This window comes from Protopterus annectens, chromosome 1.part1 (assembly GCF_019279795.1).
Source record: "Protopterus annectens isolate FY-2018-M chromosome 1.part1, PAN1.0, whole genome shotgun sequence".
NCBI lineage: Eukaryota > Metazoa > Chordata > Ceratodontiformes > Protopteridae > Protopterus > Protopterus annectens.
This window is the reverse complement of record NC_056726.1, coordinates 1,564,284,111-1,564,303,894: the sequence shown is the minus strand read 5'-3', so window position 1 is coordinate 1,564,303,894 and position 19,784 is coordinate 1,564,284,111. Positions and strand designations below refer to the sequence as shown.

Genomic DNA, 19,784 nt, shown 5'->3' with positions numbered 1-19,784 from the left:
TGATCTGTCGACCATGTCGTCCCAGGCAGACAGATACTGGATCCCCTTAGAATGACACCAGAAGCCTTAGCCAATTGTTGAAGACTGTTTGAAGATGGGATGTATTAAACACCCCTGGTCTTTTGTGAGTACATCCAGTTTGTGAGGAAGCTTTTGGTAATTGCCTCTGGCCACTTCCAAAAGGAAAGGAGAACCACTGTTGCCTGAGCTAGAAGGAAGTCACCACAATGATCTCTGGGCACTACTTCAGAATCTTCAAAATAACCCTGCATATTAGTTGAAAGGGTGGAAAAGCATACATGAACACTCTTGTCCAAAGAAAAGAAAAAAAAATGTCTTCCAAGCCTTTTGACATGGAGTCCTGGAGAAGAATTTTGCCAAACAATTTTGTGAGTGGAAGCGCTCAATTCCTGGAAGACTCACTGAATGAAATTCTATTCAGGAGGGTCTGTCTTGGTTCTGCTCAGTTTGTCTGCCATACAATTTTGCTCCAATTGTATGCAAGATGCCTGTAGAGTGAGAGTGAGTTGAAAAGACATATCCCAGGCTACCATGGCTGGTCTGCATAGAAGGTATAATCTGGATCTCCCATGCTTATGTACCACAACACTGTGTTGTGTTCTGTGAGCACTTCTAGAAATCCTGGGGATATAAATGGTTGAGAAAGTTCAGAGTATCTATTAACAGCTAACGTCTCCTTTATGTTTATATGTTTTGGTATATCTCGTCTGTTTCAAAAAGCCTGTACTTTTATACTTCGACAATGCTCCCCAGCCAAAGTCTGAGGCATCCTTTTAACCAAGTAAGAAATTTCCTACACTTTGAAAAAGACTCTGCAAAGATAAACACCATCTAAATAAGGAAAAATGTGAATACATTGAGCTGTAAGAGAGAATGGGAGATCTGGAATCTGAAAAATTTGTTGTCTCCACCAAAAAAATCTCCCTTTTCACAAACCCACTGAAGTCTGGAATGTCAGGGGATGCTGATGTCAGGATGGTACAGATTTCAGGTACCACTGTACTTTTGGTGTGGCGTCCTGCAAGAGGGATCATGAGCATTATAGAAGCCGTGAGACCCAGGATCCTGAAAACTTCCCTGGCCAAGACAGTAATCTGAATGGAAAAATCTCAGAGGAGAGTATCTAGATACAGCTCTACCTTCTCCAGTGGAAGAAAAGCTATTTGAACTGAGGTACCTAGGAGACATCCCAGGAAAAGAATCCTGTGAGGAGTTGTCAAACAAGAGTTCTATATGTTCTCCTACATCCCCTGTATGTGCAGAAGATCCCTTTAACCAAATGAGAGACTTCCTACACTTTTAAAAAGACTCTACAAAGATAAGCAAGTCATCTAAATAAGGAATATTCTGAATACCTTGCAGTCTGCATTAAGCTATCACAGGAGCCAGACACTTTGTGAATACCCCGTACAGCAGAGGATAGACCACAGGGTAATGAGAACTGATAATGTGATCCACACACACAGAAAACCTTAAGAAACATTTGAAATATGGATCTACTGAAATGTGATGATATGCATCTGAAATCCAAGGTCAAGAGAAAACTCTAATTGGTAATAAGGGGTAACAAATTGTGAAATTATAACATTTTGAACTTGGGTACTATCACAAACAGGTTTAGAACAGAAAGATCCTAAAGTTGTCTTCAAACATATTCTTTCTTTGGCACCAGAAATGTTCTTGAATAAAGCCCTTCTCCTAACCAGGAAGGATGACCGCTTATATCACCCACCCAAGACAGCACATGCTGAAAGAGAGGAGGGAGAAGAGGAGTTTGGTCCGTCAGATGAGGAGGAATCCCTTGAAAATGAGGGAGGCACACCCACTGCCATCTGCAACCTTGATGGAATACTTTCAAAACCCATCTATCTGAAACTATCTATCATAGACAGAAATGGAGGTTCATTCTTTCTGGGAGGATTAAAGTTTTGTCAGGCTGAGAAGAGGGAGGGGAATATTGTAGACAGTCATTCAGACTTAATAGACTGTCCTTTGTTGGGCAAGGTTCCTCCTTCCTTTTCAGAACCTTCCTGCCACTGCTTTTTAAATGTTTGCTTACTAGCACTTTGCTGAGTTTATTTTGCTTTTTAAAGAAAGTTTCAGGGGTAATATCAAATCTCTTGGCTGAAAAAATCTGAGAGATTCCTTTAATCACTTTACTTCTCTCATCATACTTTTATGGACCACTGCAGCAGAAGGTCCAAAAACTAGCGCACTATCCAAGGCAGAATTAAAAATTTCCGCTTTACATTTTCTAAAAGGTCTTGAGAATGCAATCAAGCAAACCTCTTCCTAACAGTTCCAGAGTCTGTAGCAGGATAATAAGCACATTTCAAACAGTGAGTAGCAACTTAATTCAGAGACAATCAATTTACACAGATATTTTTCCCTCAGAAGAGGAAATAGATGCCATAATATTCCTCATATTTTCAAAACAGGCAAGCATAAACTTTAGCAGATGAGCTTGACAGTTGAGAATTCTAAATATGAAGTGTTGAAGAAAAATACAGTTTTCTCCCAAATCTATCAAAAGCTTTCATGTTCATATCAGAAGATGAGGGACTGATATTAAAGTACAGTTTTGTACCTACCATAAATGTAGATGTTCGAAGATCCACATTGCTGCAGTCCTTACATATGGGTAGTCCGCTGTCCCTCGGTCGGCCCGAATACCAAAGTATTAGGCTGACGTCGGTCATGGGCGCTCAGAACTGACATCAGAGCGTCAGGGTATAAGAGCGCATGACCGACGTCATATCCTCAGTCTTTTCTTGCCCCAGATGTCAGAAGGCCCTAAAAAGAAAGCCCACAGCCAAAAACAGAATACTTCCCAAAAACAAAATATGTACAAATCACAGCTACCACCCAAACCATACAACCATTCCAAACTATAGAGGGGAAGGAGGGAGGGTTAATTGGACTGCAGCAATGTGGATCTTCGAACATCTACATTTATGGTAGGTACAAAAACTGTACTATGTTCTTCATCTCACATTGCTGCAGTCCTTACATATGGGTAGAATCCCAAAGCAGAGGTAAAGGGAGGTTGGCAAAATCATAAAGCATTAGGAGCTGCCAAAATGCCCTGTAATATTGCAGTGGCAAATCCAGCCCTAGATTTAGAATTAAGAGGAAGGTGGTAATGTTTAGAAAAAGTATGCACTGAACTCCAAGTAGCTGCTTCCAAAATATCTTTAGTAGCCACCCCCCTTAAAAAGGCTGTAGAGGTAGCAGTAGCCCTAGTGGAATGAGGCCTGATTCCAGCCGGAATCTCCTTACCATGATGGGAATAACAGAAAGCAATGCAAAACCAATCCACTTAGAAATAGTTTGTTTAGAAACAGGCTTTCCCTGAGAACCCAAGGCAAAAGAAACAAACAACTGCTGAGACTGTCTGAACCCTTTAGTTCTGCTCAAATAATAACGTAACTGCCTGTGAATATCCAAAGTGTGCAAAATCTTCTCCCCTTTATTTTGGGGATCTGCATAAAAAGTAGGCAAATGAATAGTTTGGTTCAAGGCCACACTAGAAACCACCTTAGGCATAAAAGTAGGATTAGTACGTAAAGATACCCTATCCTTATGAAAAATTAGGAAGGGTTCAACTGCCATAAGGGCCTGTAATTCAGAGACCCTTCTTGCAGACGTGATGGCCAACAAAAAGCAGTCTTCCAGGACAAAAACTTCAATTCGGCAGTAGCTGCAGGTTCAAAAGGAGGTAAAGTAAGTTTTTCCAACACAAAATTGAGATCCCAGGCAGGAGTAGGAGCTCTACGTGGGGGTCTTATGTTCTTCGCCCCTCTAAGAAATTGCTTAAACAAAGGATGAGAGAACAAAGGAGGGTCACAGTCATAGTGAGCAGAAATGGCTGCAGCATGAACCTTTATAGAGGAGAAAGACAAACCCTTGTCTAACAAATCTGTAAGGTATTGAAGAGAAACACTTAAATCAGGCTTGGAAACATCAAAGTCCTTTGCTTTGCTCCAAACAAAAAACCTCCTCCATTTATCAGCGTAAACTTTCCTTGTACTAGGCCTTCTGGCCTCCAAAATAACATTCAAAACTTGTTGTGGAAGCTGAGACCCTCCAGGGTCTAGAACAGAATATGCCAGGCTGTTAGATGCAGGGACTGAATCCTGACATTGAGGAAATGATTGCTTTCCTGTGACAAAAGGTGCGGAATCGAAGGCAAAGGCCATGGAGGCTCCTGTACTAAACTTCTCAGCAGAGGGTACCAGTGCTGTCGAGGCCAATCTGGAGCTATCAGAATCATGGATGGCTTGTCTTGTCTGGCCTTCAAGAGTACCTTTGGGAGGAGAGGCAGAGGTGAAAAGGCATAGACGTGAAGATTGCTCCAACTGAAGGATAGAGCATCCACCTTCCAAGCTGTGGGATGAAACATTTTTGTGCAAAACTTTGGCAACTGGAAATTTAGTGGAGAAGCGAACAGATCTATGTCTGGAGTTCCCCATAACACTGTCAACCTTCGAAATACATGAGGATCCAATTTCCACTCGTGGGGATCCACTATCTGTCTGCTCAACACATCTGCTAAGGAGTTCTGTGCTCCTGGTAGAAACCTTGCCTGAAGATTGAGGTGTAAACTGAGAGCAGTCTCCCACAAAATCATCGCTTGTCTGCAAAGAGGGTACAAATGTGTTCCCCCTTGCTTGTTGATGTACCACATGACAGTTGTGTTGTCTGTTTGAATCAACACTTGCCCTGGGTGAAGTAAATCTTTGAAAGCCATCAATGCAAATTGGACTGCTAACATCTCCTTCAAGTTGATATGTAAATGTTGAAGTCTGGCAGGCCACGTGTCTTGAACCCATTTTCCATTGAGGTGTGCTCCCCAAGCCTTGTCCGAGGCATCTGTCGTTAGAATCTGACTCGCCTCTGGTCGGGTCACAGAGAGTCCCTTGTTTAGGTGACATTCCTGAGCCCACCACAAAAATTCCTTTTGAATGCAAGGTATTATTTGAATGACAGTGTCCAGATCTTGGCAGTGTTGTGTCCATACGTTCTTGAGATACCATTGGAGCTTCCTCATATGCAGTTTGGCATTGGGAAGCACCAGGATATAAGATGCCATGAACCCCAAGGCTTGAAGGACTGTCCTTGCAGTCAGCCTGGACCGTAGAGACAATCGATGGAAGTAAAGAGTAAGGTTCTTTTGCTTGTCCGGGGTCAAAAAAGCCATCTGGGAAGCTGTATTCAGTCTCACACCCAGAAAGCACATTTCCTGAGAGGGTACTAGACTGGACTTTGTTTCATTCACAGAATACCCTAGGCACCTTAACACTGCCATCACATACTGTAGATGATGAAGAAGTTCGTACTTGTCTTGAGCAAGAATCAGGCAATCGTCCAAATAAGGATAAATTTGTATTCCTCTCAACCTGAAGAAGGCTATCACTGGAGCCAGAACCTTTGTGAACACCCTGGGCGCAGTAGATAAGCCAAAGGGCAATGCAGAGAACTGATAATGTAAAGTCCCAGCCCGAAAACGCAGGTACCTCCTGCAACTGGGCCTGATAGGAACATGAAGATAAGCCTCTTTGAGATCCAGAGTTACCATCCAGTGATCTTTGCCCAACAGAGGTAAAAGCTGTTGCAACGCCAACATTTTGAACTTTGGAATGTCCAGGAATGTGTTGAGGATAGATAAATCCAAAATCGGTCTCCACGTGTTCCCTTTCTTTGGTACTAGAAACAGGCGAGAATAAAATCCTAGGCCCACTTCTGACAGAGGGACCGGCTGTATGGCTCCCATTTGAAGAAGTAAAGAAATCTGCTTGTAAGCCTCTACCCTTTGTTGAGAAGGAACGTCTGGCATACCTTTGAAAGGAGGCAATGTATGGAAATAAAACTTGTAGCCTCGGTTTATAATATCCAATACCCATTTGTCCTGGGTGACTAAAAGCCAGTTTTGCTTGAAGAGTGCTAACTTTACTCCCAAAGGAGCTGCCAGGCAAGAAGAACCTGGCAGCTGAAAATGCAGGTCATTGGGCCTGTTTACGAAAGGACTGGCCCCTGCCCTCACCTGAAGATTGTACAGGTGAACTCCATGTTCTAGGCCTGAAAGTACTCTGAGCTCTGCCCCTACCACGTCTAGATCTACCTCTAGACTGAGAATCAGAAGGAGGATACGTCCACCCCTTAGTAGGCCAATTTCTACTAAACTTTGGAGGCTGCACCTGCAAGAAGTCTTTAACAGTCTGCATAGACTTAGCCTTGTCTTCCATCTTTTTCAAGACCGACTCCACAGGGGGGACCAAATAAAACTTCAGACTGTAAAGGAGCATCCAAAATTCTAGTTTTAACATGCTCTGACAAATTCTGATCCTTAAGCCAGGCGTGCCTGCGAAGAACTGAACCAGTGGCAGCCACCCTGGAAGAAGCCTGTAAAGCATCAAAACCACACTGCAAAGAATGCTTACCCACCTGTTCAGAGACATGTACCAAATCCTGTAATTCCTTACACTCAATGCCCTCTGCCAAAGCATCCACTTTAGCTTTTAGTTGAGTAAGGAGGAAATTCTGATACTTCAACATATGAAACTGGCAATTCAAAGCCCTCATTGCTAAAGTAGAAGAGGTATACACCTTTTTACCCCATCTATCCAAAGCTCTAGCCTCTTTATCTATAGGAACTGGATTCTTTACAACAGAAGCCCTGACACCCTTAGGTCCCTGGCTAATAGTTTCTGCCATCCGGAATTAACTGAGGCAAGAAAAAATAAAAATATTCCCCAACGGGGTACTTAGCCCAACTTGGATTCGGTCTGAAACTCAGAATACGAAAATTTCAGAACGCCGAACGGCACTTGCAACGCTGCTTCTGCATCGGACCATGCGGCAAAAAAGACTGAGGATATGACGTCGGTCATGCGCTCTTATACCCTGACGCTCTGATGTCAGTTCTGAGCGCCCATGACCGACGTCAGCCTAATACTTTGGTATTCGGGCCAACCGAGGGACAGCGGACTACCCATATGTAAGGACTGCAGCAATGTGAGATGAAGAACATCCAGATGTTTAGCAGCAGCCGGGTTTGCTAAAGCAATAGCTGCTGGGTTTGATCTGGGATGAGCGTATACAAACTTGTAAGACTGCGGTTGAGGAACTTTATACAATCAACCTTTCTGCTTTCTTGAGGGCAGCAGGCTGTTTGTTGGCCAAGTTACAGGCTGTGAGTAAAACATTCTCCTATGCTGAAAGGACAGGAGAAATAGGGAATAGATTCTGGAAAATCCAGCTGTAAAAACTAACACTTCTTCAGGGACAGTGGAATGTCACTCCATTCCCAAATGGAGCAACTGGTTCATTTTGGAAATAGTTTCAGATAAAGAATTCCTCAGAGAAGTCATACTTTCCTCAGAATCTGAATCAAAAACCTGAGGAGACAAAATAGAATCTGTCCCTTCACAATCATTTTGTGATTCAAAAAACTTAAAGAAAATCTTCATTTTCTGAAGAGGTTCATCTTGTACCAGAAACAGCTAAAATGGAAGGGGTCAGCAGCCTGAACTTATTCCTATGCTAAGCCCAATAAATCAACACCTGTCCAAAGTGACTGACAAGAGAGGAGAAGAAACATGTTTACATTTTTTCTTTTTAACAGGAATGTCTGAAAAAGCAGACACATTTTTGCCAGGAATACCCTCCCAAGGGATAAGCACAGCAATCTAGCATGAAAAATGGTGGTTCCTGCCCCTTTTCCCAGGAATGACAAGAGAGGCTTTCTCTTTCCCATTAAAGGCACACCAACAGTATGTGTCTAACCTCCCCGTCCATGGCAGCACTACAGACTACACCAGTAAGACACAAGGAAAATAAGAACAGTCTGAAGACACAGAAATGGTCGCAGTAGATTCACCTATCTATGGCCAAGGCAGTTTAGCAGCCTGCTGTAATGGCAAGGGCTGTTTAACAATGTTTTTTTTCTGTTTGTGGGAGTAAGAAGCAAGGAACCGGTAGGTTGTTCCATGATTTAGTCAAAAATAAGTTTGAGTCATGGGGAAGCCTGGCAGCAGTAGTTGGTAAAAGACATAAGCAGCAAAAACCACAGCAAAAAATACTTTAACATTTACCACAGCTCCCCATTGTAAAACAGCTTTTACCAGAGAAATGGCAGCTTTAACATAGTTTAAACTATTTTCCTAAAAAGTAGCATTTTTGCTTAAAAGTTATTAAAGGTTGCATAATAGTCAATAAAAACACTTTTTTCCTAACTTAAAATTAATATTTTGACAAAAAAGTTTAGTTTCTGCCACAAAAAGTAGATGTGGATTTTTTCCCCAAAGGCAACTTATCTGCCTAGCAATAGAAAGTATTAGTTGACTGTGAAAGCCGTGGCACCCAAAGTAGTCTTTTTCGTCCCCTCAGCTTGAGTAGGTTAATGGTTTATGCATGTGGAAGGTGTCCGGAAACTGGCCAATTGTTGTATCCTTAGTAGGATATAACCCAAATGCAGCAGTGATCCTAATTAATGAACAACATCTAAAAGGGAGAAAATGATATCAGAGCCATAAAAAATCAAAATGTTTCAACACTTAACTGCCAAACATTAAATCAGCTTTGTCACAAGCACAAACAATCAGGGAAATCTGATGCATACTTTATCATGATGTGCTAGAATGAAAAAAAAAATATTACGGCAGTCTAGCATGCTACAGAAAAAAAAATGGGCTAGAAAACTAATCCACCTAACCTCCATCTGTCATATTCAGTCTCCATTCTTTAATCAGTGTTACAACTTCAACAATATACACTGTAGCAGTATTGGACAATTACTTTATCTATATATGCAAAATGCACTGCAGAACACATTAGCCTTCTTAAACTTGATGTATACCACCAAAACTCACAGAAAAAAAAATTATCGTTAGAAATGTTTACAGGTAAATATTATGCAATTAGTCTGCAGACTAATATAAGCCAAGGCAAAAACAGAGATTCAGAATCAAATCCTGTACCTTGTATTTGTGAGGAGAAAACCTTTATCATTATGCCAGTGCTCCCCCCCTCATATTTATTAGAAGGTGCACCTCTCATCCAACAACAATAATACTTAAATCTGGAATCTAGTGAGGTGCTACTGAAACATAATGTGAATACTAAGCACTGATTTTGGTTATAACTGTCATCATCACGCTCCAGAAAAAGAGACAGCATGTGCATGCATGTTGTGATGTCTCTGTACTCTTTGAAGCTTCTTGTCAGCTTTCTTTTTTCTGATTAGGTGCACTCTGGCTACTTCAGACATTGTTCTTGTTCATAGGTAGTAAGTAAGCATACAGTCCAGTAGACAACTGGGATGCTTAGCCCAAATTCCCAACTGCCCTAAAACACTGTCTGGTTAAGCGATTTGCTCAAGATCACAGAGTAGGCAAATGAATAATAAGGGAATCAAACCCTTGACCACATGAAGCAGCTTAACAGCTCATAGCCCAAATCCTCTATGCGGACTGCCAGATTTGTTTCTTTAGCTCTTTTGGGTTCACTCCTCCAAAAGCAGTTTGGAAGAATCCTGTCTTCTTGATGCAGGCACAGATATATTTTGATCTCAGTTTAACTGCTTCATTATTTTGAGTACAAAATTAATTTAAACACATTTAAATAAATTAATTTGGAGTATAAAATTAATTTAAATGTGTTTAAAAGGCAATGCATTGATCAAGAATGACCATTTGCAGTTACAGCCCAGATGAAAAATTCACAAGAAATAAACACGTAGAAAATACAGAGAAAAAATGATAAACAATATATGCAATGCAAAATGTATTTATTGACATTTGATTATTGGGAAAGTCTGACTGGGTAGAAGCCTATTTTCAGCAGAGGCCCTGGGAGAAAAGCTCTAAACTATGACAAAACATTTTAGGAACAATAATTTTATAATCAAAAATAAAATAAACATCTGCACTTTAAACAATTATAACAGATTAGACATAATATAAAAACATTGGTTAAAAACTGATATGACAATTGTTTAATATTTAGAGAAATTTTACACAGTTTGTACAGAAATTAATGGTACGTTAGTCTAATACAAATAGGAATTGCAATACGAAGTGAGGGGAAAACAGGCTTACGGTACATTTAGAGAGAAAGAGAGCAAGTCAGGGAAGAGAATTAGATAGCAGTAAGGAAGTAAGTGAAGAAGGGAGAGCAAGGAGGTATAAGGAATGAAAAGGTACTTGTTCACATTTAAGGATATAGTTTATCCTGGGTTTGAGCAAGAGCAGAGCCAGATTTTAGTTACAAAGTCTTTCAGAGAGATTTTGAAAAGTGGGAGGGAGGGTATAGATCTGATGGATACAGGTAAGGAGTTCCAAACCTTAGCAATCTTGTATGAGTACAGACAATACCCAGCAGATCTGCTATGTTTGTAGACACAAAATAAATGAGCAAAATGAACAGAAAATACAAGACCTATTAAAAAGGTAATTTCCAGCTCATGTAATATATTACAATATGAGCAAATACCTGTAAAAGTAGGAGTTGGCATCTGGAGATTACTTAAGATATTAAATACATATGTACTGAATTGAAGAGTCAGGAAAGTTTGCAGAAAGGCTGAAGAGTTAGTGGATGGAAAAGGGAGAGAGCCACAGGTGATGCAACCTTCTGGAGATAGGAAACACGGCTTCATGCTGTAGAACATGAGAACCTTTAAGAATCTGGATATGTTGGCAATTGGCATCGTCTCTGAGTGGCTGAGCGAGTGGTCAGCAGAGGGAATGAGCAGCTTATGCTCGCATGTCTGAAGGACTAGAATGAGGATCTCTGCTGTGGAGAGAAGGAACAATTTATGACAGGTTGCATAAACTGTAGGAAGTCATGTTTTGATGAAAGAGGATAAAATAATTCAAACTGAAACAGCTTAAAGAGTTTAGTATCAAGCAGAAGCCTGGGTCTTTGTTCATTGGGAGGCATTTTGCCATTCTGACAGCGAGACAGTAGTGTTCTTGAGGAGGTAGGAGGTGGGTAATTAAAGAAGTGACAAATTGAATTAAAGATAGTTTGGTGTTTAGATGTGTCACTTTTGAAGGTTGCTGTTATAATGAGAAGACCATAGGTTCATAGGTTCATAGGTTTATACTAGGCTATCTGCCCTAAGGCATTTATAAGCCTAGCCCAAATTATTGTGGCTTACGCCACCCCTTATATGAAAAAATACTGTGCCCATTAGTTTGTTGTGCCTCTGTCCAGCAGTGACCCAGAGATGATTCCCGGGGTAAACCTACGATCTCCCATCCACAGGTCTAGATTTCTCTTGAACAGAGTCAGCGAGGTGCTCTGCCTCACATGGACCGGGATTTTATTCCACAGCATAGGGAGTCTCTGAGTGATAAATCTATCCCTCCAGCACGTCCTATTTATATCCGTGCTAAGGTTTAAGTCGCTTGCTCTAGTGGTTTTGGTGGATTTGGATTTTTTGAGGTGGAGCATGTCCATTAATTCCGGGTTGGACATGGCCTTGTATGTCAGGCACATGTCACCTCTGAGCAGACGGTATGCGACTGAATAGAGCTGGAGTTTCTTCAATCTGGCAGCATATGACAGATTTTGGAGTCCTTTATCCTTTGGTGAGGAACTTTGGGGTCTCTCCAATTGCTGCAGATGTCGGGTGAGATACATCCCGAATGGGACATTGTACTCGATCATTGGTCTGATAAGTGAAGAGTACAGGGAACAATGACCTCACTAGATCTGGATGTGAACCCTTCATGATCAGGTGGGCAATGTAGAAGGTCTTTCTAACCACTTTAGCAATGTGAGTGTCAAAAGAAAGGCCACTGTCAACCTGGGTCCCCAGGTCCCTGATAACCTCTTCTGTGCTTAGTGGATTGCCACCTATATGGTAGCTTGGGGTTACCTTGTTTTTCCCGAAGGGTATGACTATACATTTTTGGCGTTTAACTTCAGGCCATGGCTCTGGCACCAGCTATCTGTTTCCGTGAGTCCCTTCTGAAGGATATCAGTGTCCGATGCACTTTCCACTATGGCCCAGTTTGCAGTCATCTGCAAACTTTGTCAGCCAAAGTCCTCCCATGTTGGCCTGTACTTCTGAGAAGTAGATGCCAAACAATAGGGGCCAAGGACCGAGCCCTGTGGGACACCACTTGTGACCGGCTTGGAGTCTGACACAGCGCCAGCAACTCTAACCCTGTGGGTTCTGTCCTTAAGCCAGTTTGCAACCCATCTTGTGACATATGGGTTTACATTTAAGCTGGTAAGTTTTTCTACAATACCCGAGTGGGGTATTGTGTCGAAAGCCTTTGCAAGGTCAAGGTAGGCTGTATGGACTGCCTTTCCTCATCAATGGCCTTGGTGACTATTTCAAGAAGTCGACCAAGTTCAAAAGGCATGATCTTCCCTTGACAAAGCCAAACTGGGTCGGGTCCAATGTCTGCAAGTCCCCTATATCTTTGTTTATGAGCTCCATTATGATCCTCTCCATAGCTTTGCAGACTAGACTTGTTAAGCTTATGGGGCGGTAATTACCAGGGTCCGTGAGGCCACCTTTGTGGAGTGGGACCACAGTTGCCGTCGCCACTCCTTGGGCACGTATCCTGTGGTAAGGCTGAGATTAAACAGCTGCCTTATGTGCGGGTTTAATTCCTCATTTAGCTCGTAGCACACAGCCGGGGACACCATCCGGTCCCATTGATGCTGTGTTTTTAGCTTTAGAGAGAGCAGCTTTCACCTGCGCATTTGAGAGATGTCCGGGAGGCTACACTCGGCTGGGATAGTTATCTCTCCTTTAGGGGGGAGAGGGGGGGGTGAAGTTTGCACTGAACCTGTCTGCCAGTATGTTGGCAATGTCTGTGGGTTCAGTGATTTTTGTATCATTTTGGACTAATTCTGAGCATATCTGTGAGTTTCCACCCAGGTTCCTAACATAGCTGAAAAAGGCCTTATGATTGTCCTTTGAATCCATGGCAATTTTTCTCTCAAAATTGGCCTTAGTTGATTTTATGAGTGCTCGTAATTTTTACTAATAATGATCAGGGGTGACTTCCCTTTTATGGATTTTGTTCTATCATGTAATAGCTTTCTCCTCTTATTGTAAAGTTTGTTAATGGCTGGGGTCCACCAGACTGGACGTTTGCCCTTTGTGGAAAGAGTCTTGGTTTTATTTGGGATTGCCTGATCCATGCAGTCCTGGAGGTGTTCATAGAAGGCATTTGTAAGGGCTTCCGCAGCTTGGGTTGTGGTTTCCTCTGACTCAGGGGCCTTGAAGGATACCACACCAGTCTTGAGTAGTGTGAAGTTTGCTTTAGAGAAGTTCTTCACTATGGTCTTTTTTGTTTGGGGTGCGGGCGGGATGTGGATTTCCAGTGAGATTAGTTTATGATCAGATCTCACCAATGAGGGATATACTTCCGGTGTGGAGCATTTTGTCCTTTCCCAATGACCTGGCCTAGCAGGGGATGACAGAATAGGAGAGTTTTTAAGTATAAAGTAGTACGTTCCCGGAAATTTAAGACTGGTTGTGTTTTAAATACAAAATGTTTGGCTACACTGAGGTAGCATTGTCATGCAGACAGTTAAATCCTGTGGAAGCTAGCAATGTCCTGCAATAGACTGTAGGAAAATCACAGACATGCACTTCAAATACAGGAACACAAAACTTCAAGACGAGTAAAAGCATGCTTACACCCCAGCTAAACAAGGCAAGTGTGTACTCAATTTAGAGGCAATACACAAAGCATTGTACACATGCTGCCTTACAATGAAGTGCAAGACAACACAAAAAAAACTCACAACCCTGCTGGATGACCAACACTGCCCTTGGCTTCCATGCTACCACTTGGGTGACTTTAGATGCTATGTGACGATGATGAAGAAATGTCACTCAAGTGGCTCAACAGGCAGCAAAACTGCCCTTCATGTCGGCTCAAAAGACTGAGTTCTATTCCCACACCAGTTGCTTAGATTCTTTTTCCAATACTGATGCTACAGTGCAAGCATAATGGGGGGCTGCACACCTGAGTGTGTCATCCTTTGGATGAGATGTTAAATGGCAGTCCCATCTGCTTGAGTTGGTGACAGCTCAGGTGGCTGTAAAATCCTATAGCACCTAATGAAAAAAAGCAGAGGAAGTTCCCTGGCGCCCCTGCTAAAATTTCACCTTGCAGTAGAAATATCAACTTGGGTCCCCCCTGAAAAGAGGCCATCAACCTAGTGGGACAAACTTAGTCAACAAAAGATAAATAAATAAATTACACAAATTAACATTTCATTAAATCCCTGTTCTCAAAAACAGGACATAAATCCATGGCTACATTGTAAGGTGCGAAATACCACTATATCACCAAGCCTGGATCTTACGAGCAGAGGACTATGAGAAACATGACTGCAGAGTCCATGGCTGTCCTAGCACGTTACAAAGGAATAACACGCTCTGCCATGTCTGGGAAGTGAAGTGTGTGTGTGTGCGTGTGTGTAATATATATATATATATATATATATATATATATATATATATATATATAAAATGAGTGTGTTTAGATAAACATACATATGACATAACAGAGGGGTGGATTATAAACGTGTGCAGAATGTCTTTGGATGGTATAATGTTGCCAACATGTACATCAATGATTTAATGAGCCTACTGCAAGTAGTGATGCACATTACAGAGCTTACCCATTGCCATAACGGCTGTATCTGTAATGACAGAAAGCACGATCCTCAGTATACTATCTACATGTTTACTGTACTATACTAGGGTCTCCCTTAAATGCACATCACTGGATATGCTTGACTACTAATTCAACTGCATTTGATACCAAGAACCAGTTTTGCCTGTAACATAATTGCTCTGGCCTCAAAGGTGCTTCCATGTTGTCTCTGAAGAGTGTACAGGTCTTCATGCCTCTTCCACATGCACTTGTGATGACATTTTAATGGTCGTGTGTTAAACCCTTATGTTTTTGTTGTGAGTGTACCATGCTCAAAATTTGTACAACTGCATATGCCTCTGGCAACTGTGTAAAGTAAATGGAGATTTTGCAAATGTGGTACTTCAGAGTCAAACACTTTTATTTCATTTATAAAATGGAACAGAGTACAGTCAGAAAACAGTAACATACGCAGACTTTTTTGTTTCATTTGCATAGGTATGTAAATGAAACACTCCTTATGCAGCTTGGGGGACTGCTGAACATCTCCACTTGCAATGCCCTATCCTGTGTTAGGTACCTGTATCAACTTAAACAAAAGGATGCAAAATTCTAATTTGGGGGTTTCTTCACTACTACAATAAATAAAAAATATAAGCCGTATGTACATGCACCACTCATTTTGAAGATAATACTATGAATAACAGCGTCTGTGTTCTCACTGCCCTCTTACCATCTTGTGCTTAAAGTTATACCAGTCTACATGTTTTTTTTTTTTTTTTACAATTTAAATACAAGATGCTGTGCAGGTACAAACATGGCATTCTATTATTATCTTGCTTACTTACAAAGCTATGCATTTATTTGTTAAAAACGGTGTGGGAGCCACAAATGATGTCACCTGTGTGTTATATTTTTGCATGTCAATATACAACAGCGTGATTCATAAAGACTTGCTCTAGCATATTAACATTCTGTAAGATTTACTAAAGTTCTTAGACAGTCACCAAGGACTTATGTAAACCCTTCCCACCTAAGGTACTTGGGAATAATACACGATTCATTCTGTAGACAGTATGATACTGAACAGCATTCTTTTTCAGTTATTTTAACTGAAACATGGTCCACTGAAGTACCACTACTGAAAACATGTAAATGAGCTTTTTAGGACTGATGATGTAAGCAGAGTGCATGAAGTTTTGATGATGGTGACAGTATATTTGCAATATGTTGAACCCTGTACTACTGGTCGGATGAATCCTGAAAACAGACTTGGATTGCTACTGGTTCCTTTTTACCTATTTTCTTCTGCATAGAAAATTATACCTCAACCTTACTGATTTCCTACGTGAGCATAAACAGCTCTGATCTTCCACAATTAATGTTCCAACTGCAACCAAAGCTACAACTTACCTAGCTAACATCTCGGTCTGTCCACTGGTGCATTAGTTATGGGGCTGTATGGTGAGTCACAATGCCTCTTCACCCCACATGTGTATACTCTATTTTCACTTAGCTCCTCAGCATATGGAATAGCTGGTACAAATTGCAACTGCTGTGAGAAAGTACAAAACCTCACAGTGTAAAGACCCATCAAAGTTAACTTCACATGCTCTCTGCGGATGGACTGTGCGATACACAAGAGGATTATGGATTGTGTATGTGACCACATGTATGACTGAGCCTAACACAGGCTATCCAATGCAAAACCAGTCTCCAAGGGTGGCAGAACTTTTTATAAAATTCTGTGGAAGAGACTGTTGGCCCCCTTATCAGAAGAACTTAAAACGTTGGTATACTGGTTAAAGTGTCTGCCTTACAAACAAGTGCAGGGTTTGATTGTCATTAAAAGAAACTATCTAAGTGGAAAATGGCCCACAAGGGCAACAAACCAAGTACTTGCCTATGAACCTGTAACAAGACTTCACTTGTAGCAGAACTGACTGCAAGCAAACTCCTTCAGACAAAGTTCAATTGTTTATTGAATAAAATGTATATAAAACATACACCACTTTTGTTTTTATAACTGGAAACTTCATCAGATAAACATACAAATGTTTCCTGGTTCCTTTATTTAAACCTAAAACCAGAGTTATTGAAAACAGTTGCATGCTAACCAAGCCCCCAGCATGAATTCCAAAGCCATATCTGGAGGAGTTTGTGTGTAGTCAATTTTGCAGCAATTTCTGAGTTGGTTTGTGCTTTTTTTTTGTTTGTGTAAGACTTTACTTGTGTTTTGATGATGTTGGGCATATTCTTAAAGTATGCTGCTCTTTCCCTTGTCTAGTCTTCTGGTAATTATAGTGTGTATTTTTACAAGTTATCTGTAGTTTGTTGAGGCTATAAAGCCTTTAATGTTGCAGCTGTTGGTGAGCAATTTGCTAATGAATCTATGATAAGGTTTTAATGGTACCACATTAAAACAAAAGTTTCCAGAATTTGCAATAAATTTTCTTAGCAAAATAAGTGACGTACTACCTAAAAAACTCCCTTTCTGGTGATTTCTGATAAAACAAAGTCCCTTTTTCATATTACTGGTCATGTTACGATAATGAAGTCACTGCCACTTTAAAATTATGTGTCAAAATGTACTGCAGCATGAAACTGGCTTCCTCCCTAGTGCAGACCACTGGGTCAGACAGCAGAAACTCTCCTATGAGATCAGGCCAGATTATATCTGTGTTGCTGTTAATGTGAGTGGCCAAGCTCTGAGTTATACCTGCACTCTGAGTTGTATTAAACTTAATTTTGTTCATCACAGGCATCCTTACTTGTATTAAACATAAAATATTGGTGTGCAAGAAAGCTTTGAAAAGTGTAGGCAATTGTTTTGTCTGTCAGTCAAACATGTTTCCTACATGTATCTTTCTATAATGTTATCACCCCTAGATCTTTTTCTCATGGGGTCTCCATTGAAAAAGGGATAACCAACTCAATAAAATAAACAAAAAAAAAACATGCTGACAATACAATTTGCACATAAGGCTCATTAGTACAGTTCTCATAAACTTATTTTGTATGGATTAAAACAGGAATTAGCATCACCATTGAGCATGCTTTACAATCACAGCCTAAGCACTAGCTTCATCTTAGTGGAATAGAAAACAGCTACAGTCATCCCTTTGCACAATGGGGGTGCATCTACGGACCTTGGGAACTACAGACTCATTAGCCAGACCAGCCTTATCTGCAAGGTCATGGAATGAATCATCATAGACCTTATTAACACAGATACAGGAAATATCCAAATGCTCGACCCCACCCAGTTTGGCTTTGTCAAGGGGAGAGCATGCCTGTTAAACTTTGAAACAGTCACCAAAGCCCTAGACAAGAGCAAATCTGTGCATACGGCCTACCCAGAATTAGCAAAGGCCTTTGACATGATCCGGCACTCAGTCATCACTGATAAACTAACTCAGCTGTGTATCAACCAATATATAGTCAGGTGGGTTGCAAACTGGCTCACTGATGAAACTCAGTCATAAACAGGGACTCCACCTACTTTAGCAGACACATTACCGTTGGTGTTCAACAGGGATCAGTTCTGAAGTGCAGGCTACAGCTAAAGGACTGTGGCTGACAAAGTTTGCTGATGACTGTAAACTGGGAGCGATCACTGAAACCACTAGCGATGTCAACATCCTGCATGAAGGTTTTACACAGACTCATGACTGGTGTTAAAAGTCATGGTCTTAAACGTACTGCAAAAAAATGCATCATCATCCCCTTCAGCAAAGGTTATGTTCCTGCAAATTACCACATCAAAAGTAATATCCTAAGCGCACAGTCAGTGGTGAAAGATCTGGGCACACAGGTTGACAGCAACCTTAACTTCGATCACCATGTCTCCACAGTGGTAAGCAGGGCATGTTATATTGCTCATCTCATAAGTAAGGGCATTGCCTCTATGACCCCCCTGTACTCTTCTATCATCAGGCCAATAATAGAGTACAATGCTACCTTTGGTATGCGCCTTTCCAAACACCTGCAACAATTGGACCACAAAGTTTCCTTATGAAGAAAATCCAGGGTCTTCAAGATCTGTCTTATGCGGACAGACAGAAATCATTGTCACTTAACTCTGTGTCATACAGACTACTCAGAGGCAACCTGTGCCTTGCATACAGAGCAATCTCTAAACCAGCTTTGATGGAAATGCTGCACATTCGCAAGTCAAATGGCACACGGGTCACTTGCTCAAAGGACCTTAACATGGTAAGTGACATCAACAGAACTTGCTGGACAGACAGATTTGTCTCACAGAGGTTGCCCCAACTTTGGAACAAGCTTCCTATTTATGTTAAACAAAGCCCCTCTTTACCCTCTTTATCCCTATTTAAGCATAACTTGGATGACTGGATGGGTAACCGGAAATTCACCCTGGGGGTTACACCTGTGCACAGGGCAACAGGTGCTGATTTCAGTGTCTGCTTGAACCAGACACCACTGGGAACATGGGCTGAACTTGGTTAGGCTTGGAAGGGCCCTGGGACTGTAAGCCAAGTAACATCCTATGATGTGTCGTTTTACCTTAGGATGGCATTTAACAGAAAAAACAAACTGAGAGCATGGTCTGATTATGTGCCTTATAAAGAATTACATAGTATGCAAATTAAGAAAGATGGAATTAAACTTGGGTATACATTATGAAATTTGTTGGCAATTCACAGCTTAAAACCTTTGCAGTAAACTAACATGCATTCTTACACCATATGCTCCTCACACGGGGGGGGGGGGGGGGGGGGTTAAGGGGTTGGTGTAATGGTTAGGGTGTTCACCTAACAGGCAAAAGCTACTGGGCTTAAGTCTTTCCCTTAAAAAAAGCGTACTAATTACCTATATACATATAATTTTGCAACATGCACAATGACAGGGCAAGCCAACGTGCCTTTCCTAGACTTTGTCTGCTTACCTGCAGTAATTGCCATGGAAGTAGACAATATATAATTGATGCTGGCAATCTGAGATGTGTCATACAGCTGAGAAGCTTGACTCAGGAACCTATATGAAAAAAAGATACTTAAGCAAGTAGTCTTACACATTCAGAAATGCCACGGACAAATGAATCAATTCTTATACTGTACTTGTTTAACATTTTGATACAACTCAAAACAGGCAACATAAATC

The 19,784-nt window shown here is 41.2% G+C and overlaps 1 protein-coding gene across 1 annotated transcript in view; it reads right to left on the bottom strand.

The window, feature by feature from the left end:
- NIPAL3 (NIPA like domain containing 3) overlaps nucleotides 1-19,784 on the bottom strand; it is a 750,101-nt gene that overhangs the window by 149,503 nt on the left and 580,814 nt on the right. Inside the window, exon 8 of the mRNA XM_044083192.1 lies at nucleotides 19,570-19,658. Coding sequence (XP_043939127.1) covers nucleotides 19,570-19,658 — 89 coding nt within the window. The remainder of the gene's footprint in view (nucleotides 1-19,569; nucleotides 19,659-19,784) is intronic.